Source organism: Podarcis vaucheri (genome assembly GCF_965113315.1).
Source record: "Podarcis vaucheri genome assembly, chromosome: 1".
NCBI classification, from domain to species: Eukaryota; Metazoa; Chordata; class Lepidosauria; order Squamata; family Lacertidae; genus Podarcis; species Podarcis vaucheri.
This window is the reverse complement of record NC_138759.1, coordinates 117,811,079-117,834,983: the sequence shown is the minus strand read 5'-3', so window position 1 is coordinate 117,834,983 and position 23,905 is coordinate 117,811,079. Positions and strand designations below refer to the sequence as shown.

The window sequence follows — 23,905 nt, the reverse complement described above, 5'->3', positions numbered from 1 at the left end:
CTTTCTATATTGGTCTTTTTGGAAGAAAAACACCTAGCACACTAGTTATAACTTGCCCTTGGTGCTTATTTCCAGTGCTTTTTTTCTCTTTAAAAAAATGTTTAGGGGGTACTCTCATTTTCCTACTCATATTGAAATACTGCCCCTCAATGAGGCCAAATATAGATTCACAAAATGTTTAGGGGTATGCGTCCCCCCAGAAAAAAGCACTGCTTTTATCATAGTTTTAACTACACTAGGTTGAAAGAGCAAAGCTTTCTTCACATTATGATGGAACTTTGAAATTACATCAATATTTAATCTTACGAATTTTATTTATACAATTAGAAAGCTAATCCTCACAGTTTGATGAATATTGCATTAACTGAACATTACTGTGCTAACTGAACACTGCCGTTTGGAGGTTCTGGAATAGGAAACGTTTGTTAAAGAATTGGGCATGGTTTTCAAAATAAACAAAGATGGGATTCTTAATTTTGCCTATTAAATCACAAAATGATTTTTGTAAATCTTTCGACGATAGCAAAATGACCATTTCCCTCTTTTTATAAAGGAACCCTTGGAGTGGTAACAGAAGTTACAATAAAAATTCGACCAATCCCTGAATACCAAAAGTATGGGTCTATAGTATTTCCAAACTTTGAGAAAGGGGTGGCCTGTTTAAGAGAAGTAGCAAAGCAGGTAAAGTAACCTTATCTTCAAGTTGTGTTTTATTGCACTTTTTATTTATTTATATAAAAAAGAGTAGTATCAAAATGCTTTCACTAGATGGCATGCTAATGCTCTGCTCTGCTGTCTTTTTCTTGAGGCTGGGCAATATGCTTAAAGGGGAAATCTCCCACTAAAGCTTCTGGGAGATTGCTAAATCGAATGCTAAGATTTTATATTTCTCTGGTTTGCTTTCCTAGATTTGGTATCCCCCCCCCCCCCGCGCTGTAATTAGGCAGCAGCTATTGCTTCAAACTTGAAAACATTTACAAATTAGCATAAAGGGGCTTGGGAAAATGTATTGCCAGCATACTGAGTTCAGGGTGAGATCTGGGCCAGTTAAAGTATTCAGTGTCCTTATTTAACAAATGACTCATTGTAAAAATGTTGCCCTTTACATCCTTCTCCCTCTTCTTTATTATATTCCCCAGTCAGTCCAATAAATAAGTAATTCCCTTATTCTGTACCTTTTCCATAGGTCAGTCAGTGTTTGTTTCCCCCCACCCCCTTTGTTAGAATACCTAGTTTCTTGGGTATACACAAAATGTGTGTGCATCTGTCTGCACACAATTATCTTTTGCACTGCATATAAGTTCTGTTCCGTCTTTCTCAGTTAATGGTCGTATCCAGCTAAGTTCTACTCAAAGTGTAGTCGTTTCCATTAATTTCAGTGGGTATCCTCTTAGTATGACTAACATTGTCAACAACCCAACATATATATATATATATATATATATATATATATATATAACCATTTGCTTACAATTTCTTCTATTTTATTATTGACATGGGGAACACACTCTTTTTAACAATGACAGGGCATTATTAGTAGGTCCTAGAAGGTGCGCCAACTCTCCCCCCACTAAACTTGAATATTTTCCCCATTGTTCCAAGTAGTTTCTAAAACCTTACATAGCATTGATCCATAGAGAGCTGGTTCTATATCTTAAATGTATGTATTTGAGGCTGGACAGACTACAAACAGGGATATCCTATCAAAGGCCAGATGTTGAGCTAATGTAATACAATGCAGATTTTGCAAACCACATTAATCTTTTTTTTTTTTAAAAAAAATAATTTTTATTAACAGGCCAATCACATCACATTATCCAAATCACATTAGTTCCAAATTATACAGCCAAATTTTAAATTTTGTTGGGGGTGCCCATACATCAAGCTCCGCACGAGTCCAAAACTCTGCACTAGTCCAAACATCACTTATATTACTGCTTTAATTAGACTGTTCTATCCAGTTCAATCCAGATAGTCCTTTATTACTTTCGTTCTCTTCTTGTTATCGTATATTCCTTTCTTTGCGATCTCTGATAATTTTCACAGGCAGATTAGCAGGCATCCTCTGTGTGGGTTTTGTACTCTTCAAAGATCATATCGCCCAGGGACAGCCTGTGTTCAACGCTTCCATAAAAAGAATTAATCTTCGGTCTGTCCTTTACTTTTCTCAGGCTTGCCAAATAAATCAAATGAGTCAGGAGGCTCTGTCATGTCAAACTTGCATTCCAACATTCCTTCTCTTTCGAACGATCCTGATTCTCCTCCCCCTGTCCTTCTTTCTCCGGCAAGCCTGTCTTGGCAAGACGCCATTTTTTAACTGCGTCATAAGAAATTTCCTCGTTCTCACCATTCACCAATCTTCTCTCCTGTTGTAATCCATCCCACACAGTTCTTAAATTTCTGCTTGTGATTAATAAAAACGCAACGATCTTATTTCTATCTGGGGTGAAGGGTTATTAATATCACATCGTGCAAAGAGGGGGGAAAAGTTTTTTCCTCCACCCCCCCCCCTTTATTCCAAACATACAGTCTCCTAGTGGTGATTCATCAGAAGATTTACTTATCCACCCGTCACTCCCGATCACAGAGATCCATTACTCAGCAGTCTTATCTCTCGAACATTACTTGATATATGTGCTTCAGCTTCGTTCCAATCGTATGTTTCCAATTATAATTCCGAGCTGAAGCTAACCAGCACGCGCTAATTGGAATCGGCGTCAGGAAGATCTGACTTCACCGAGGGCTCATGCCAAGTGTTCGGCACCCCCATCTCTCGGATCAGGGGTGCATTGTGAACACCGCTGGCAAGACAGCGCCCCCCCACCTCCTGGGGGGGTAGGAAGACTGCATACTTCCCATAGCAGCCCCTTAATTACCTTGTGTGGGTCAGAGAGATGTTATTGTCGGCCATCTTCCAACGCACCACCTGGTGGCCCCCCGCAAACCACATTAATCTTAATCAGTCTGGGCCTCTGTGTTAAGATTACCGAAAGTGTTTTTTTACAGCATGATGTAACTCCTTTATAGAGGTTCAGTATTTGACTGTATTTCATCCCATGCCAGATTTTTCTTTAAAAAAAATTACACAATTGCTTTACTTTCTATCGGTGTTCTTTATTCACATGCAACTTGTCTCTTTATAGCGATGTGCTCCTGCATCCATTCGCCTTATGGACAATAATCAATTTCAATTTGGTAAGTTTTTACTAATTTTGCTCATGATTTGCTTTTGTAAACTTGCGCCGAACCTTGTGGTCTGATAGCGGGTATTCTGTGACCTTGGTGACAGGGGATCGAAAATTAAAAATGTGCCCCCTCTTTCCCATACTCCCTTGTCATTCTCCAATTTTTGCCTCTCCCAGCTTTGGTGCCAGTAACCATAGTTCATTGTAGTGACCAATATCTAGAGAACTGCTTAGCTAGTTCTGCATGGCTAAGGCAGTTTTGGACTTGTGGTTCTTGAGCATCCCCTGCTGCCTAGCAAACAACTTTTGCAAATAAGTTGGCTTGTCAGCTGCCAAAGAAAATTGTCAAAGAGCTTGACCTCTTTGAATCTAGACTTGGTTAATTCTAACCCAACATTTGAAATCAGAATTTAAAGGGACGAGGGCACGATCTGCAGTTGGTTACTAATCCCAATGTTTTCAGTTCATTCCTTTGTGCCATTCATCACTGACGTCAGATGGAGTTGATTATGCAGTATGGATACTTTGATTATTTTCTATCTTTCTGCTCACTGCACTGGGCTCTCAGTGACTCACATAAAATCCAAATGCAGTCAAACCATTCTTCAAAATTAAGATTGTAGTGTCTTAATTTATTGATTCCTCCCCCCTTTAATTAAAAACCTCTTGATCAACTGATCAGGGGCACCTTAATTAGACAACACATTTTTAAGTGATTTAAAACATACATAGTCTCATTTATCTTAGAGGCATTCCTACGTTCTCTCGCACAAGAAGAAAGGTTTCTCCACACATGCATCATCTGAAAACAGAGCATACTTAGTTTTTCAATTCTGTTTATTAGTATGCATACTTTCGTAGGTTTAATCAATTAAAACTCACATTATTTTTCAGCTTCTTTGATTGGATGGTGTCCCTAAAGAGAGAAAGCTTAAAAGCAAGACAAAAAATAGACCCCCATAAAGTGCAGCAGCAGTCATTGTACTAGCAGTCTCCCCCAAAAGCTTGTTGAAATAATAAAAAGAACTGTCTTGTGATTCTTCCATTTCTTTCCTTCTACCATTACTTTGTTAGTTCATTCTCTTTAAGAAAATTAGAACATTTTGGGGCAGACAGAGCTTGACTGAGGAAGTTGACTTGGGGCTGCAGTTAATGAAGAACATTTGATTGTTCTAGAGTTGTGGGAGCAGCCTTAGTGAACAAGGGTTCTTTGTTGCATTGGGGGCGTGAAATACCATCTCCCACCCCATTCTGACTTGTCAGCAAAAGCTAGATAATGTAGGCGAAAATAATCTGAGACTAGGTAAACATCTCCTAGCACTTCTACTATAGATAGCATTGAGTCAAAGTGTAAGATTGTTACAGAAGTAGTTGTGAAAAATCTCTTACGTGAATGTCTCCACTAGATGAAAAGCTGATCCACAAACAGAACTTCAGAGCTAGGTTTCTCCCATCGGGGTGTGTGTGTGTTTGTAATCAGTAAAATAAACAGCCAAATTAACTTTTGAATGCATGAATATACAAGTGGCTTCTAAACAAACAAAATTAGGGAATCTACCTGACTTTATGGACAGGGGCCTGGGGAGTAGCAAATACGTCTGTTCTCTGTGGTGCAGAGGTGGTCATTCTGTAGGAAAGAGAATCACAGACTCCTATTTTGATGCACTTCTGTAAGCAGGCAAAGAATTAGACTTGACAGATTGCACCGAGTTTTCAGATTTCAAGGCATTTATGCCTAAATATGCAGGGTTTCCATAAATCCCTTGCTACAGTGTTAGTGGTAAGAAATGGAGCACTTACTAATAAAAAACTTTAAGCTCCAGCTTTTCAGTCGCATTTCCAAATAAAATTCTGAACTCCATTAATATAGTTGTCTTACATTTTTTTTCCTTTTTCCTAACTCTTGCCAAGGACATGCTCTTAAACCACAGGTTTCTTCAATTTTTACATCGCTTCTGGACGGGTTGAAAAAATTCTACATCACAAAGGTATTTGATTTTTATCCTCGGCCTCTAATTAATTCAGATTCTAAAAGCTTTGGACACACGTGCATGCAAAAGCACACTGTATAAAATTGCATGTTAGGTCTTCTCTTCTTCCCCCACACCAAATCTTAACCTGGATTTTAAAAAAAAGAAGTATGCTGAATGTCTACACTAGTGCAGAGTCTAAGGGTGCAAATGGCAGAACAGCATCTGCCAGCTGTTTTAGTTGAGAGTAGTAGCACAACGGGACATGGGTGGCGCTGTGGGTTAAACCACAGAGCCTAGGACTTGCTGATCAGAAGGTCGGCAGTTCAAATCCCCGTGACGGGGTGAGCTCCCGTTGCTTGGTCCCTGCTCCTGCCAACCTAGCAGTTCGAGAGCACATCAAAGTGCAAGTAGATAAATAGGTACTGCTCCGGCAGGAAGGTAAACGGCGTTTCCGTGCGCTGCTCTGGTTTGCCAGAAGTGGCTTAGTCATGCTGGCCACATGACCTGGAAGCTGTATGCTGGCTCCCTCGGCCAATAAAGCCAGATGAGCGCCGCAACCCCAGAGTCAGCCACGACTGGACCTAATGGTCAGGGGTCGCTTTACCTTTACCTTTACCTAGTAGCACAACACAGGTGGGGAAGAGAGGTGGGAACTTCTGGTGTCAGAGTTCCTGCATTTATCTGAATGAGAAATATTTTTGCGCGTGCAAGACATCTCTTCATTGACTTGTTGGCCTCTACCATTAGGGTTGGGGGAGGAAAATAGCGAAACCATACACGCCAAGAGGCTGTTCCTGCTAATCTTGATGCCAGCATATTAATTCTGTATCCTCCATTATTTTAGCAGCAGAAGTTTGTTGAACTTGGAAAGTTTCAAAATGACATTTCATGTTCAGAGAACAAAGATTCACTTATTATCAGAAACATCCACATGGCAGTACTTGTAATTGGTTACAGAATAGAAAATAATGGATGCTTTACAACACTTTGGTTGCTCTTTTCCCCCCTGCTTGCATTTGTAAAAGTAATTTTCAGATTGGTTCTCTTGACGGCCTCCTCTTAAGCTTTCAAATATGTGCCATGTTACCTTGAAATATGCCTCTTGTTTATGCTAAAATGCTTGTGAGTCAGCTTTAGAAGAGTTGTATTGTGTTCAAAATAAGTTAGGAACATGAATATATTGTAAATGACTTAAAATGGTGGATCAACATGAATAAAGGTATCTTGCTATACTACCTTCATATAATGGAGATGCCTGTCTTTCCACAGTTCAAAGGATTTGATCCCAATGTGCTATGTGTCACCACCTTGCTTTTTGAGGGAGACAGAGAGAAGGTTCTTCAGCATGAAAAGCAAGTTTACGATATTGCTGCAAAATTTGGGTATGAAACCTTCATATCTTAACAGTTAAGCAATGTTTTGAAAAGTCCAAAATCTTTGTAGAGCTGAAAACCAGAGGCCTTTTATGAAAATTTATGGAAATCATGAGGTATCATGCATTTTTCTATAATACAAAACCATTTTGGAAAGTGAGAATGAAATTGTAGACATTAACTAAGAGGTTAGTGCATAAAAATGTACCTGAAAACACAAGAGAGTCATTTGAATTTGCTTGAGCACAAATGTTTGTTGGGACTTAACTGTGATACGAAATTGAATACATTTTGCCATAGTCCAGTTGAGGTCAGAGCTATTTCCTTTTCTTTGTAGCACACGAAAGGGACTTTTGTGACACTAAACAAACAAATCTTAACGCACTGAAGGAGAGCATTGTTTTGAGCATTATACTTTAATACTGTGCATTATTGACTAAAGCTGTGACTCAGGCCAGCCTGTTTTAAAAAGGAAATTGTATTTAATCAACAGAACTTGATTAATTATATGTATTCCACCTCCTGTCACTGATTGCTCTGTGCTGTTACAAAGGAACAGAAAACATTTCACTTTAATAACAAGCTGAGTAATGATAGGGTGGTTTGTGTCCATCTGGTTTGATTGATTACAGGACTAATCAATGAAACCACGGTGAAGATATTTGTCTGGGCCACAACTTTATTTCCCATTTAAGCAAATTATTACTTAAATCACTATGTTTAATGGGGAAAAACAGACACTTTGCAAATGTTCTGCGTTACAGGTTCACTAACCTAATATCTGAATGACATGTTACAACGCTCAACCTCCCAGTCTCACCAAAATGTCCTTTCAAGGAGCAGTGAATTGAGATTTAAGGGGCAGGCTGATAGGGGACAGGAGTAAAACACCTTCTGAAATACAGTGGTACCTCGCAAGACGAAAAACGTGCAAGACGAAAGAATTTTCCGTTTTTTGAGTCGTTCCGCAAGACGAATTTCCCTATGTGTTTTTTGTGTCGTTCTGCAAGACGAATTTCCCTATGCGTTTTTTGTGTCATTCCGCAAGACGAATTTCCCTATGCGTTTTTTGAGTCGTTCCGCAAGACGAATTTCCCTATGCGAGTTCTTGCGAGTTTGTTTCCTTTTTCTTTAAGCCGCTAAGCCGTTAATAGCCGTGCTTCGCAAGACGGAAAAACCGCAAGACGAAGAGACTCGCGGAACAGATTAATTTCGTCTTGCGAGGCACCACTGTATAGATACTTTGTGAACAGTAAGCAATTACAGGATAGCCTGGCAGCTTAAAAAGTAGGAGCTGTCCCACATTCTTGGTCAAACATCTCTGCCCTATCATTCTTTTCTTCTGTTTGCTAGCCTTGAAGCTAGAAGATGAGAACTGGAACAGACAGCCACTGTTAGCTGTTTTGGCTACTAACCCCAAAACTCAGCTTGTTCCACCTAGAGGGTGTTTTCCTTGTACTTGCTGCCCCTTTGCTCTTCTGCCAGAAGAACAAGGGGATAAAGTGTTGTCAGCTTATCCAAGAATACCCCACCATGTTGCCCCAGCTGTCGGCTGTTGCCCATGGCTAGTTAGAACACTGCTGGGCTGCACATGCCTGGTTGGGTTTCAGAGTTTTCTCTGCCTCAAATGTGCCAGTGAAACTGAAAACGCAAAAGTCAGCTTACAGGTGAAGTGCCTATATAGCCAGCAGCACAGCCAGGCTAAGTTGCCATTTCGGTTTTCACTGGGGGGAGGGGGGCCTCACTTGAGGGAAACAGGCATGTAACAAAGACCATGCTTACATGCTGTTTGCATAGAAGTGTTCTCCTTGGCCCCTGAGGTCTCTGAGTTGAAGCTGCATGCCGTTTTTCATTCATTACCATTTGGTATTTGAGAAAAGCTCTTAAATAAAAGAAAATGCTGCTGAAAATAGCAGACATTTCTCTCACAATGTCTATCACACGCTGCTATATCTGAGCAGGCTGAAAGCAAAAGAGTATGGTTACCGTAACATCCGTCATAGAGCTTCAGTATGCTGTTGACAACATGGTGTTCACACGCTCAGAGGATGACCTCCAAACCATCCTAAATATCTTTGCAGAAGCTTACGAAAATCTTGGCCTATCACTCAGCATCCCAAAAAACCAATGTGCTGCACCAACAAGTACAAAATAACCCCTCTGCAGCACCACAAATCCAACTCGGTGATGTAATGTTGGAAAATGTCAATCACTTCTCCTACCTGGGCAGTTATCTTTCCACAAGGGCCAACATTGATGCTGAAATCCAGCATCGCCTGAGCTCTGTGAGTGCAGCTTTCTCCCGACTGAAGTGCAGAGTGTTTGAGGACCGGGACATTTGCAGGGTAACCAAAATGTTTGTTTACAAAGCTATTGTACTACCAACCTTACTGTATGCTTGTGAAACATGGACCACTTATAACCTCCATCTCCAACACCTCAAAAGATTCCATCAACGGGAAGACAGGCGAACTAATGCCAGTGTACTGGAAGAAGCAAAGATCACCAGTGTTGAAGCAATGATTCTTCAACATCAACTTCATTGGACTGGTCATGTTGTGCAGATACCTGATAATCGTCTTCCAAAGCAACTACTCTATTCCAAACTTAAAAATGGAAAGCGTAATGCTGGTGGTCAACAAAAGAGGTTTAAAGACTGTCTCAAGGCAAATCTAAAAAAATGTAGTATAAACACCAACAATTGGGAAATACTTGCCTGCAAGCGCTCCAATTGGAGAACAGCCTTTACCAAAGGTGTCTTGGGCTTTGAAGACGCTCAAACTCAGGACACAAGGGAGAAACGTGCTAAAAGGAAGGCATGCTTGGCAAATCCACACCGCAATCAACGTCCGCCTGGAAACCAATGTCCCCACTGTGGAAGGACATGTGGATCCAGAATTGGCCTCCACAGTCACTTACGGACTCATTGTTAAAACCGTGTGTATGGAAAGACAATCTTACTTGGTTATGAGTGATCGCTAAAGAAAGAAAGAAAGAGGTAGTCTTATTTCATCCTGCCAGGTAGCAAAAATCTCTCCCTCTTGTCCCTTTGGAATCTCCAGGAGGCCTGAGGTCTATTTTTAAAACTAAATGAGGATTATGAAGGGAAGCTGGACAAAATCTAAATTAGATGTGCCTGTTCTTTTCAACCTACCAAACTAGCAAGAATCAGAAGGGTAGAGGTGACTGTTGCTACTTGAATTTTAAAATAGTAAAAGTAAATGAGATATGATTGCCTGTCACTTTGATATTTTGTTCCTACATGCCTTGTATTTTATTTTTTCTTCAGAGAAAATGAGTTTAGGCTGTCCTGCCACTCTGTTATTTTTTGGGGTCAGCTTCTCAAATACACACACATTTAAACTTAATAGTATTTATTTAGAGCATTTGTACCCCAGTCTTCAGCCAAAATGGCTCCCAGAGCAGCTTCCATAAAAATCAATTAAAACGGGGCATTTTAAATGAACTTAATTTACCTGCCTAAATTCTTGATTGGAAACAGCCTTGCTGTAAACCATTTCATGCCATAGGATTAACTGATGTAATTTGATATTTTACCGTCCTTAAATTATAGCGGTCTGGCGGCTGGAGAAGACAATGGACAGAGAGGATACATGCTAACATTTGTCATTGCTTACCTTCGGGTAGGTCTCTTACTTTATTTTTTAAAAAACTCAGTTTCCCATTATGTACTGTGCTGTTGTGTATATGAAACAAGGTGGGGGGAGGTGTTGCATATTTTAATGGTTCAGAGTTTTTTCACATGCAAAACAACAACATGCATATTGGGCTACTCTGCTTTCTTGTTACACTTCCTAAAAATTTGTGCAGTTAGAGTTTTGCCTACAGGATGCACACCGACCCCATGACAAATGAATCGGTCAGCTTTAGTTGTTTGGGAAGGATTAGATGGGGAGGAAGTTTGAATCCAGGTCTATCCACATTCTCTCCTCCCACCCCACCCCAAAGCAGCCTGGACAAAGATCTCTCAGCTACCTAGCCCTGATCATCTCATTAGGTAGATATATGAAGGTCAATAGCCACTGTTCAGGAACAGGCCAGCAATGAGGTGAGGTGAGGCCATTTGCTTCCGGCAGCAGATCTGACCCCACCATTGCGCTGTTATTGAGGAGAGGTGAGGGGAAGACAGGGTCCTAGAGTCGTCCCTCCTGCTTCCCAAAGCCCAATTAGTGCTTTTCCAGTTTGGGGAAGGAGATAGGGGGGGCTCTAGGATCCTGGCAGAGCCTTACACCTCCTTCTCAGAGCCCAGTGCATCACTTAGTCTGCTTTGGGGTCTGTGGTACTGCCTACTAAATACTCAGTGGCAAATCTCTTCCTGATTAAAAAAGCACACGACTTGACCTGATAACATGTCAGCTGTGTTCCTGATGTCTAAAGGCTGAAAAGACTATAGCAATTTGAAGTAGTTGGTAGAATAAACAAATTTATGCAGTAGGTCCTGGGAGTATGCTAGGTCTCTTTAACAAATTAATATTCTCAGAATATTAATACACTTGAATGTTTTGGGTTCTGTAATTATACAAAATAGCAGGTTTGAGGCCTATAGATACATAACTTTAGGAGTTCTAATCTGCAAATGATCTCCTCTATAGGACCTGGGCATGGATCATTATATAATAGGAGAATCGTTTGAAACGTCTGTTCCCTGGGACAGGTAAAATCAGTGCATTTTCTGTTTTTGCATTGTCTGAAGTTGTAAAAGCTGTGCACCATATGAAAAGGGTCACTAAGGTTTTCCAAAATTAGTAAGGTGAGATTATACATTTTTCAGGCCATGTGTGACCAACTTTAGCAGCAGAATTTCTAATGAGGGTTCTTGTTGAATTAAACAAGCCACTGATTTTTATCCAAGAATATATTGAGAAAACAGCTGATTTCTCTCAGCTGATAAGCAAGTGAATGGCTTCCTGTATACATAACTGTTTTCCGTAGACCATCCAAATCTAGTCCTATTGTTCTACGATTCCAGGAGGCCATTGGGCTCAGATAGTATCTAGAGCTTCATCATGTTCCACATGCATAATTGTTCTTAACTGTTATCATTTTCCAAATACAATTTTCATGTCCTACAACATGCATAAACACAATTTTCTGGATTAGGCCATCCATTTCTGAGAAGCTTCTCTGTATCTATACTGTACATTACATACCTTTGACTTCCTTCAGGATCATGGCAGTTTTGAAACAACAAATGTAGATTTAGTTCACGTGAAATACTTTCATCCCATGCAAACAGTTTGCAAGCCATGCCCATTGACATCTTAAAGGTAAAGGGACCCCTGACCATTAGGTCCAGTCGTGACCGACTCTGGGGTTGCAGCGCTCATCTCGCTTTATTGGCCGAGGGAGCCGGTGTACAGCTTCCGGGTCATGTGGCCAGCATGTCTAAGCCGCTTCTGGCGAACCAGAGCAGCGCACGGAAACGCCGTTTACCTTCCCGCCGGAGCAGTACCTATTTATCTACTTGCACTTTAACGTGCTTTTGAACTGCTAGGTTGGCAGGAGCAGGGACTGAGCAACGGGAGCTCACCCCGTCGCGGGGATTTGAACCACTGACCTTCTGATCAGCAAGTCCTAGGCTCTGTGGTTTAACCCACAGCGCCACCCGTGTCCCTATATTGACATCTTATATAGGAGCATTTACAAAGTAAGTGTGAGCCATGTTATCTGTTGCAGGATTAACGTTAGGAGGAGCTTGGCAGAAATATACAGTATCTGCTTTGTCAGATTATGCAGTAGATACACCTAACTAGAAGAGGATTCCTAAGTGGTGAGCTGTTGGGCAAAATATTGCAATAGATGCCACAGCTGTAACAAAGAAGGACATGTTTTCGAGAAACAAGGAAATACAGCACGTGCGTGTACACACACACACACACACACACACACGCTGTGTTTATAACTCTTCCTCCACCAGGAGCAGCCCATTAGTCCTGGAGAGCTATGTGACTTTTTACATTTATTTTCCTCTGTAAACTCAGCCATTTTCTTTTTGCACTGCAAACGTTAGTATGTCTAAACATTGCATTTGGAATCCTATTAAACTTTATTCTTTTCTGGCAACCTGTGTTTTAAAGCAAACAAGCTGCATTTAACCTTGGCTCCCTAACGCTTATAAACTTACAGATAAAATTGCACAACAGACTTAATCATTTCTTTTAACGAAACAAAATGTGCTTCAATTTAACATAAATTGTTAAAAAACCCTACTGAAATGCAATATAAATCTCACACAAATCTCTAATAAATATGTGCACAAAATAAGTGGACATTTCTTTCAACTTCTGTTATATTTTGTTTCAGGGTTCTAGACCTTTGCCGAAATGTGAAGGAAAGAATAGTAAGAGAATGCAAAGAAAGAGGCGTTCAGTTCCCACCTTTTGTTTCCTGTCGGTAAGACACACTAAATTTCAGCTGCCTGTGAAATTGAATGAAATCAGTCTAAATTTAGGGCAGTAGCAGTCTTGATATTCTTTTGATTTGAGGTGGTTGGAGGGAAAGGGCCAGATCTTGGTTTTGGTACACCACGACCATACTGTCTGGTAGATCCACCCTCTCCCACTACCCAATGCCAGGATTGGTGGCTTATCATTTTTTTTCTGTACATATGCAAATACCAAAGTGTAACAGTGTGTACATTATGGCATTGGTGAAGCAGAAGTGTACCTAGGTCAAAAAAATCAGAATTGTACTTCTCATTGTGTTGCTACTTTTCCCCTTTTGGCCCTATTAATGAGTACTGATAGCCATTTTTACATAGTAAAGCTATCTTGTATTTATTTCCCATTGTCCATAGCATAGCTGTCAACGTTTCCCTTTTTTAAAGGGAAATTCCCTTATTCCGAATAGGATTCCTCGCAAGAAAAGGGAAAAGTTGACAGCTGTGGTCCATAGTGGTCTTCAGGAGTGTACAATTAAACTTCAAGTATAGTCCTTCCTCCTCCTCTTCTTCTTCACCTTCTTCTTCTTCTTGTGGTATACTCCCCCCACCCCCCTGTAATTGCACCTCAAGTATTTTAATGTGTTAAAATGAAATTGTTGGTTCCGTTTTTTAAGAGGCAGCTTTTGTGCCTTTCTGGTCATTGCACCTCAAAAAGTACATTGTAGAGTTGGAAAAGGTTCAGACAAGGGCAAAACAGTCCTGGGGATTGGAGTTCATAACATGATACGTGGCACGGAGAAAGCAGATCTAGAAAGGTTTTTCTCCCTCATTACACTAGAACTCTTGGGCATGTTGTGAAGCTGAATGTTGGAAGATAAAAGCAAGTGCATAGTTAAATCATGGAGCTTGCACCTACAGGTGATGGGCACCCACTCAGATATCTTGGAAAGAGCATTCAGCAAAGGTTATCAGCAGCTGCTAGCCCCAATGGCTATGTTGTGCCTCCAGGATGCTGAACTCAATGGGCCTCATCCAGCAGGGTCGGCTTACGTTATTATGTATACAACAGTGTGGTACTTGATCTAACAAATACCATTTTTACATATTAAAAAAACAACTCACAGGGTGACGCAGACCTACGATGCTGGCGCCTGTGTCTATTTCTATTTGGGCTTTAACTACAGAGGATTAAGCGACCCTGTTCACGTTTATGAAGAAATAGAGGTAATTGTAACTCTTTGTCGCTTTCATGTTATGTAATACTTGGCTGTAGTAACTCATTCACCATAACAAGTAAAACTGCAAGTTAGAGGCAGACGCCTTGTGGTCAGAGGTTCCGCTCATGAGATCCTCCCACCAGGAAAAAGTGGGGAACAATTTCTGCCGATTGCTCCCACCCCCCACCCCCGAGAAGCCGCTCCAGAAGGCTGGCGAAACCTACAGAACAAGGTCGGCAAGGATAAGTGTGGAATTGTTGTCCCCCACCCCACCCCCTTCCTTAATTCCACGAACAGAAGGAGCCCTTTTTGTAGATGGCTCCAACCCTGTACATGTCAATATTCCAAGCTGAGATGCTTCCTTATCTTTGCCAGCCTTTGAAAGGAGTTGCACCTCCTTCGTTTATGTGGACTTCCAGTAACGTGTGGTGGAAACCTATCCCCCAATAGGAGGGTGGGATACACCCTCCTATTTTGCAATATGCAAGCCGATTCTAAACTTGGCAGAATGTGTAAATAATCTCGATTGCATTGTGTTGTTTGTTTGCCAGTATTTAAAACGAATGAAAGGTGTGTAATTGTCCAGATTGCTACATCAACTTTGAGCTTAGTGGCTAATTAAGTTATTTGCATTATTTAGATGTCAGCTAGAGATGAAATCCTTGCTAACGGAGGAAGCCTGTCACATCATCATGGAGGTAATGTTTCCAGTTGCTTACGTAAGCAGTGTTTGATACCTGTTTTTGTTAAACCTAGCATTGTGGTTAACCTAGCATTGTGCAGTTAAACCTAGCATTGTGGTGCTACTCGTGTTATGCAGGAGAGCTTTGGGAGACCTATTATGAACACGACTTTCAAGGATTTGACGTGGTTATCTTCTGCGATGACGCTGAGCTTGGTTCAGTCCATGTTTTAAAGCGAACTGATCTGATTTGCATTTCATGTGCTAATACCCAGATCCATAACACATAGCTATTCTTCAGATTGCACACTTCTCCAAATGTTGTGACACAGTTAAGTAGTAGAAAACGGGATGGAGCAGACATATGACTGAACACACGTGTGAAACTAAGTGATTAGAAATAGACCGATACTTCCAACCCTAGATAACGCCTATTTTAAGTGGTTGTCAGAAGAAATATTCTCCTGCGCCCCAGCCAAGGGGCTGCCGATGAAAACCTTTCTGCGTCAGGAAGGTGGCTCAGGAGCACATTAAGCCAGTGCTTCTGGATCTGCACGGACTCCCTAATGGTTTCTGAGCACAAGTTGATATGGTAGCATCTGTAGCTAGTTGGCACTAGTCTCCCTCCTTTCCTATGATTGCATGCCATCATTATAACTGCAGTATGCTAAAACCAGTGGTCTGACAGTTCTCTATCAACCCTGTGCTATCTGTATGGTAGTGGGAAGGAAGATAGTAGTATACCCGGAGCTGCCTAAGCCGTCACTGACTGTTCCAAGGCTGCAGTATTCAGTTTGGGGTTAGGCCATGTGGGTGTCTTGCCCCTGCTGTCTTATTGGGTCCTCTGGCCCTTCAAGGGTACAGCCTGACCACTACAGCAGAGCACCACACACCAGAAACATGATGAGACCCAACAGGCTGAGCCTAGAGAATTTCTGTACACATGTTGGAGAACAGTATAGCTCAGCTGGTAGAGCGTGAGACTTTTAATCTCAGGGTCATGGGTCCAAGCCCCATGTTGGGTGAAAGATTCCTGCATCACAGGGGGTTGGACTAGATGATCCATGTGGTCCCTTCCAACTCTACAATCCTATGATTCTATGAATCAGGATAAATATATAAGTATATGCAAAATATTACGTCAAAGTGCAAGTAGATAAATAGGTACTGCTCCGGCGGGAAGGTAAACGGCGTTTCCGTGCGCTGGTCTGGTTTCGTCAGAAGCAGCTTAGTCATGCTGGCCACATGACCCGGAAGCTGTACGCCGGCTCCCTCAGCCAATAAAGCGAGATGAGCGCCACAACCCCAGAGTCGGCCACAACTAATGGTCAGGGGTCCCTTTACCTTTTTGTATGCAAAATGTCTTACGGTTGCCTGTCCTGGTCCTAGAGATAGAAATATGGCATGCAATACCGTTGCAAAAACTGAACGTGGGAGAATTTACTACAATGGTGTACAGTGGTACCTCGATTTTCGGACATCTCTGTTGCCGAACGTTTTGGTTTTCAAATGCCGAAAACCTGGAAGTAAATGCTTCTGCTGCGTATCTGTTGTTTTTCACACTTTTCTCTGTTGACTTGGCAGACCGCCCTTTGCGCCTCGGTTTTCAAATGTTTCAGAAGTCGAATGGTCTTCCAGGAGGGATTACATTCGAAAACCGAGATACCACTGTACAAGGAATTATGAAGTCAATGGCTACAATCCCGGCACATTGGGTGCTTTCCCCCTTCATCTTGTAAATCGCCTTGAGATGGTTGTTTAGAAGGCAATTAATAAATCAATGGTGGCGATTGTCTTCTGTGGCGTAGAGCACATGACGAAACAAGCTTGAAACTCCCATTTTCCCGCTTTGCCAATGGCGTTTCTGTGGTGATCTGGTCTAATATTGTGTGTTGAATTCCTCCCGTGTATCTTAATGTTCCTGGAGTTTACTGTTCAGGATTAAACTGGTTGTATCCTTTTTTAAAAATTATTATTATTTACTGACCTTCAGGCCTTCCCATGACATTCCCAGCATTGCTTTTTAGTTCCTCTGTGAGGAAGAATATTGATGCAATTCCTCTTCAGTGTTTGCCCTATAATTGTGATTAATAACAGTTGCTTTCACTATCTGGAAACAGACAGCCTGGTTAGTCTGCCTACAATCATGTTGTGATAAATGGAGCTATTTTAACTCCGGTTTTGTGTATCAAACAAAACAGATGTAGTCTGAGACTTGGGGCTATAAGGAATATAAAGCCTGTTTAATTCAATCTTCATGGTGTTTGTTGTTTTAAGGAAGGGACTGAATAGTTTATACAGCAGAGTTTATTCTAGAAACTTAAATAGTTACCATTTCCGCATGCAGCAACTGTTCACTCTAAGGGACACGTTCCTGAGGAGCAACCACCTGCTGTGGAAACAAAACATGAGACACTTAAGAGAAGTTGCTTTAAAAAAAACTTCACAAATAAACCAACGAAGAGCAATAAAAAGGTTAAGTATATAGGTAGCTCATTTAATCTAAAACTCATTGAATGCCAGCCTTCAACAAGAGCTCATAATAGAGAGAACATGGCATAATGAATATGCAGTGTCAACTAAGGGCTTGAAGCAAAATGTTCAGCGAAATTCTCCTTGCCTTTTTCCATCCAATGGTCCAGGCGCTGATATGTTCTCCTCTCCATCCAGTGGGAGAATATTTTCATTGATTGGGGCAACTAGGGTGTACTTTCCACCCTCCCATGTAGAGCCAGTCTGGACTTTTTCTTCTTCACTTCCATGCCCTCATCACTATTCTCCAAAATGCCAGAAAAACAGGGGAGTGTGGATTGCGGACCTTTCCATGTCTGAGACTTGCCTTAGCAAGTCTTATTTCTAGCCACAGGCTGCTCAGTGTTGTCAGTCTCTGGTACCAGTCTACAGATATGTCCTGGGGATTCACCTAAGCATCCCATCAGTGGAAGCCAGGAGCAAGGACTTCTACTTCTGCAATAGTCCTCTCCTCCCTGCCCCTTCCCAAAATTGGCTTGGGGAAGGGATTGGGACAATGCCTAGAACAGTGTGTGTGCGTTGTAACATCTGTTGAGCTGCAGTGCTTGCACAGACTGGAAGAGTTTGATGTTGAATTGCACCCCTCAGATTATGCTAAGCATAGCAGAATGTTATAACACATTTTCATTGATGATCCTGGAGTATTACGAGTATAAGTGCCCAGAAGGAAAACACCATGTGTGGTGAAGAGGCTCTCAAAAATCTACCAAGAGTTCTAGGTTCTTAAATACTGTTAGTGATTAACAGTGGTGTCCAAACTTTTTTCGAAAGAGGGCCAGATTTGATAAAGTGATGGGCCATGAGGGCTGGCCAACATGGGCCATGTTGACCTTTTTTAAGAATTGAAGGTTGAAGTTGTTGAGGTTTTTTTAGGATTTTACCCCAGGAAATAAACTGCCACAGGGGCTGGATTAAACAGACTGGCAGGCCGACTTAGGCCCCCAAAGAGGACTTTGGACATGCCTGGATTAAAATGTCTTAGGCTTCATCATTTTGTACCTGTTTCCACTGAACAGATTGCTCAGCTGATTTATGCACACAAGGTTGTGGTTAAAAGCCATTGCCCCCCATTTAGGTGATATTTATGGGTTAATTGAACAAATGGTGGTTGTGCATTTTCAAACCAACAATTGTAGTTTAGAGTCTCAAGTCACCTAACTATGACATCAGAGCAGACCAGCTAATGATATTAAGAGGCAGGTGAAAGCAAGTATTGCAATGGATAACTGGTCAGGACTGCAAATAAGCCTAAATGCAGCCTGTCAGTCACGATAGGCTCTACACTAATTATTGCAAAAAAATACTCAATTACTATGCTACAGGTTGACTTGCAGGCAAAAAGCCTACAAGACAGAAGCACATCTAGATTAAAGGCACACAGCATGAATCCTTCATGCTGGTTGACACTTGCGTATGTCAATCACCCAGTGACTGCTGCACGAACAGATACTTTGGATCTGTGAAATAGCCGTCACATATCAGCTACCCCAGAATGGTCCAAGGGAGTTTGCTAGTAGAACGTATTCACTGAGAAGTCATGGATTTATGCAGCCAGGTGGACAGGAAGTTTGTATATCTCTAGCTCAGTGGTAGAGCACTTACTGTCCATGCAAGAATCTTTGGCATGTTCAGGTAGGAATGAGAAAGTCTCCCTGCAGGCCGCAAACACCGGCCAGCCGTCTGATTCAAATATTCTTTCTTTGTTCCTCAAGGAAGACAAAATGGTGTTGCTCCTTTTTTTTTAATGAAACCTTGGTTAGCCATAGTTGCGGTAAGCGCTAAGGACATGCAGCTTGTAACTTTATGGAACAAAGGGGTTAATTTTTTTTATCATCAAATGCATTCATAAAGGACCACCAGTGTCCGCTGTACGGCTTCTTCCCCCCCCCCCCGGCTTTCTGGTTCGCTAATCAAATGTATGTTAGATTTATTATTGCAAAAGTATAAAGCATAGAAAATGTGACAAGATAGATGTGTAAATTATCACTCTGACAGAACTAATGATGCACTCCGAGCACCTTCTGTTTTCAAGCACTTGGTGAGCGACTTCATTAAATATGCAATGGCTGTTTGGTGCAGCGGCTGAGAGATCAGTTCAGTCCCTCGTGGAATTGCATTATTCCTGGAGGTGGGGGAAAGACAGGCATGCTAGCTGTCGGACATCCTGCTGTGGCTTTAATGTGCTCCATCTTGTTGGACCAGTTGTTTTCGGTCTTCTTGAGACAATTACATCCATAACCACAGGATACGTTCGCCGAAACAATATTACGGATAATAGCGGATAATAGCATAGACTATTCATTGTCTCTTTAGCTCTAACTGGAATGTGGGTGGTTGGACATGAGAGATCTCTGCCGTCCTTGGAATGTCAGCCTTGCCAAATCGAGAATAGGAATATGGTTGCAGGAAAAGGCCCATCTTTTTCTCACGAAACGTGCATTTTCCATACTCTCTCCAAACCACGCTGCTTATACGTTTGAGGTTGCCTTATCAATTCAATGCCAATAATTGGCTTGTGCTTTTGCCAAATACTTAGAAAACAGATCAGGCTTTTTTTTCTCCTAGCCTACGCTGTTCAGTCAGCTCTGCAACACGGTTTGTATTCCTCAGAGAGAAGAAACAAAAATGCTCTGCTCTCCTTTGGTAATCCCCATCATTAATTATTTGAACGACACTTTAGGTAGAATGGGCCGTGCAAGCTGGGTTGAATTTAGTTGCAAATACGTGGAAGAGGCAGGGGCTGTGGCATATTGCCTTATACAAATGGATCATGCCCTTTGTTTGTTTGTTACATTTATATCGCAGCCTTCCTCCCAAAGGAGCCCTGGTTGAAGCTAGCAAATACAAACGGGTGTGTGCCTTGACTTATTCAGTCAATAATTGAAATACTTAAGTAATTAACAGCCATTAAAAGAACAACTGATGGTTAATAATAATAAAAATCTGTACTTTTATGTTCGAATGTTGTAGATCCACAACTGTATTTGAATTGTTTTTATTGTTTCATCACTTGCTATTGGTCGCCCTTGGGCTCTTTGGGGAGAAAGGGTGGGGGTATAATTTTAATTAATAAAATAAATAGATTATCATTGAAGTCAGAAAACTGAGTTATGATATCCTAGGCAATATGAGTACTAAGTCGCGCAAAAGTCCTGGCAACGTGTCATGGCGATCTTCGTTGTACACATAGTTAACAGCACAATCGTATATATGTTTACTCAGGCGTAGGTTCCATTGAGCTCAGTGGGGACATCCTTCCAGGTAAATGGCTATAGTTCAACTACCCACTTTTGTGAGAAACGTGCTTCCTGGCTTGTTAGCCAGGTTTTTTTGATTATTATTTTTTAGTAACTTCCTGCAGCTGCATCCACTTTGTGCATGTTTAAGTGCTCAACATTTAAGAAGCCTCTTTGTATGAAAGCCTGCATATTTTTGTATACATAAAAAAGAGTAAGCCTTAGGATTGGTGTTTCCTTTGCCGTATCTCCATATATCCTGCTCACAGCGTTCAAAATATATGCAGCTTTAATTTAATTTTTAATGTGACGCACCATCTTGGCCTAAACTTTATCTAAATTTCATACTTTGTAAAGAGAGTAGGCAGTGTGGAAGACAGGCTTCCTCTGGGAGTACATCGAGCTTAATGAGCTTGATAGTCTGGTGGGCTCAATAAATCAAATAAAGCAAAACATTTCTCATTTTTGAATAAAAGCATTTATCACCCAGTGTTTGTTCATTCATGGTCACAAGATTGATTGGCTCCTGCTATTATGGTGAATATTAAAGACTTTTTTTTTCCCCTTCCCTTTTTCTTTCCAGTGGGCAAGTTACGGAAGCAGTGGCTGAAAGAGAGCATCTCAGATGTTGGCTATGGGATGCTGAAATCTGTCAAACAATTTGTGGACCCCAATAACATCTTTGGAAACAGGAACCTTTTATAAGCCTGGTTACTATCCAAAGTGAAATTACAAAAAAAAGCGATCGTTTATGAGTCTCATGGCTATCCCAGTATCCAGATATAGCGTGGACCCAATTTGAAAGCTGTTTACTCCTTACATCTTTAATTTCCTTCAGTTAAATGTGATCATACAATTTACTCATAGCACACTTCCCACAGAGCACTCCAAAACGTTTCTCACACACAACCAGCCCAAAGTATACTAATGTCAATCTAACTGATAACCTGTTTGGATGGCTTCCCCTGCTATAGTGCAAGAATAGCCAAGGCGGATACTAAATGTTTCTGTCATAGGAGACGTTCTTGACAAAGCAGCACTCCTGAGAAGCAGATGAAAAATGGGTTTATATTTCTATAAAACAGCTTTTCTATTGAAATTTTAAACAAACAGGCAATGAAATTTATACCATGCTGCAATTTTTTTAAAAAAACAAAACCCGAAAATAATTTTGGATTCCTAGTTCCCCCTATCTGGTATTACTTGAAAGCATTAGTTCACAAAGTGTAGTCTCAATAGCATTTGTAACTTAATGTTCTGAACAATACTTACTGACTCCAAAAAGCAAACATTTATTTTTAAATACAGAAAAACACACTTTATCTTTGTTAAACAAAGTGTAGTGCTTTCATAATTTTGCCTTACTGATTCTTTTACAGGGCAAAATTTCCCAAGTAGACAAATGGTCCTGTTAATTCTGTTTCTCCAGAAGTGTAATTTGGCATTTTGGCCATTTCAATTCTGAAACAGTCTGTTTTAAATTTTGACTGCTAGCTATGAGTGTAATCATTTAGTCCACAAAAATAAAATGTCATGCTTTTCTAAACAGTATCAGAAAGCATTAGAATGAAACCTACCTTAGAATTGTTAAAATTAATTCTGTCTATAAATACCTACATTTTTGGGCACCAGTTCTTATTCTATATATACAGCTGAAAAAACTTTAAACAAAAATATCTGAAATTGTGACACTCACCCCCCCCCAAATAACGTTTATGTTAATGTCTGCTAGCAATTGGTAACAAATGTGAAGTCTGAACACATCTGTTAAACATCCTGTTCTAATCTGACCACTAATTTTTTGCTATTTAATCTTAACCCAGCATGTCAACTCAAAGCAGTGTATGGTCAAATCATAGCTACTGCATTCATGCCCTAAAGCACCTTCAAAACAGACCCAATGCATAATATCTCATCATGACGATTGTCAGTTTGATATTTGTCTTACCAGAACTCATGAATGCAATCCAGATAGTCCTTTTAAAAAATTAATCCACAAAAGGTTTTTTTTTTTAAAAAATTGCAGCGTGATAGGCCTGAACAATTACTCTCTACTAAAGTCTGTACCTATAGTAAACATTAAGACTGAGCACAACATTAAGATTTTTGTTTCTTAACCATGTACAAGGTATCCTCATTGGCATCAATCTGGTTACACCAGGGTACTCAGTTTTGTTTTTGATAGGAAAAAAAAGAGTGCTTTCATGTGCCTAATGAGCACCATATCTAGGATCAGATGTTTGTTTCAGGGAATAAAATTGCCTTTTTGATAGCAAAAGTTTAATTTCCTGATTATTTTTGCTTGCTCTGACCAAGTTTATTCAATTTCCAAATGTGTAGTTTCACTTATGGTGCTTAATTGATTTACTTAATTATTATAGGTTTCCTAACCCTTTGTTACTGAAAATTGCACAGGGAAATGCCCTATGGGGATATTTTTCATAGGTTTATAGATAAATAGATGACAAGGAGTGTTCAAATCATGAAGTATAAACTTGTGTCTTGTTCACACTGTCCTATCTAATGAAGTAACTGGGGGGAGCTGCAAGAAGTGGATAGGTTTCGGGGGGCGGGAGATACAATGCAGATTACTGTGAACATATTGTAAATTGCTTTACTTACGTCTATTTTGCTAGACCTTATTTCGTTTTCTTCCTTGTTGAAATGGTTAAATTGTTTGGAGCGTTAGCAAGAGCACCTGTAAAACATATGCAAGTGTGTGAGTGCTAATTCAGAAGACTGAGATGCTCATTAAAAAGTGAAAATTTTCAAATGGAAAGCTATTTACAGTGTATTCATGACGCACCAGCAGGGCCAAAAGTATTGGTGAAGGATGCGCAATAACATCCATTTAGCTTTCTCTAATGGTGAGTTGCAACATCCTAGCATCTTTTGACTGACGTTGTAAGACTTGAACCACTTACTCTTGGCTAGGCTTCCAAAGGACCATATATGTGCAACCATACACAACGCCAGCATTCTTCTGGCCTTCAGGAGTGACATCTGGGAAGAGATGGCAGAGAACCCTCCAGATCAGTATCCAGTGTGGTGCTAAAGGTTGACCAAAAATGGAGGCAGGTATAGAGCTATTTTAGAGGCACACACTTGGTTTTGGGACGCCTGGCCATAATCTGAACCCTCCTGACCATTCATTTTGCTGAAGGTTCAAGATGTCTGCAGTATTGCAGTGCCTCATGGTAGGGAGGAGCTGGCATTCAAAATGCAACACTGCTTTCCATGCCCCCTTTCCATCTGACCAGAAGCAAACGAGACGCGTGACCTAGAGATTCTGTGTTTTTGCTAA

At 40.8% G+C, this 23,905-nt stretch overlaps 1 protein-coding gene across 1 annotated transcript in view; it reads left to right on the top strand.

Moving 5' to 3' along the window:
- The window catches only part of AGPS (alkylglycerone phosphate synthase), a 51,274-nt gene extending 27,894 nt beyond the window's left edge, over positions 1–23,380 (top strand). Inside the window, exons 11-20 of the mRNA XM_082241443.1 lie at positions 554–681; positions 3,144–3,195; positions 5,097–5,173; positions 6,428–6,540; positions 10,106–10,175; positions 11,145–11,206; positions 12,856–12,945; positions 14,059–14,158; positions 14,792–14,849; positions 21,185–23,380. Coding sequence (XP_082097569.1) covers positions 554–681; positions 3,144–3,195; positions 5,097–5,173; positions 6,428–6,540; positions 10,106–10,175; positions 11,145–11,206; positions 12,856–12,945; positions 14,059–14,158; positions 14,792–14,849; positions 21,185–21,306 — 872 coding nt within the window. The 3' untranslated portion in view covers positions 21,307–23,380. The remainder of the gene's footprint in view (positions 1–553; positions 682–3,143; positions 3,196–5,096; positions 5,174–6,427; positions 6,541–10,105; positions 10,176–11,144; positions 11,207–12,855; positions 12,946–14,058; positions 14,159–14,791; positions 14,850–21,184) is intronic.
- The last annotated feature ends 525 nt before the right edge of the window (positions 23,381–23,905 follow it).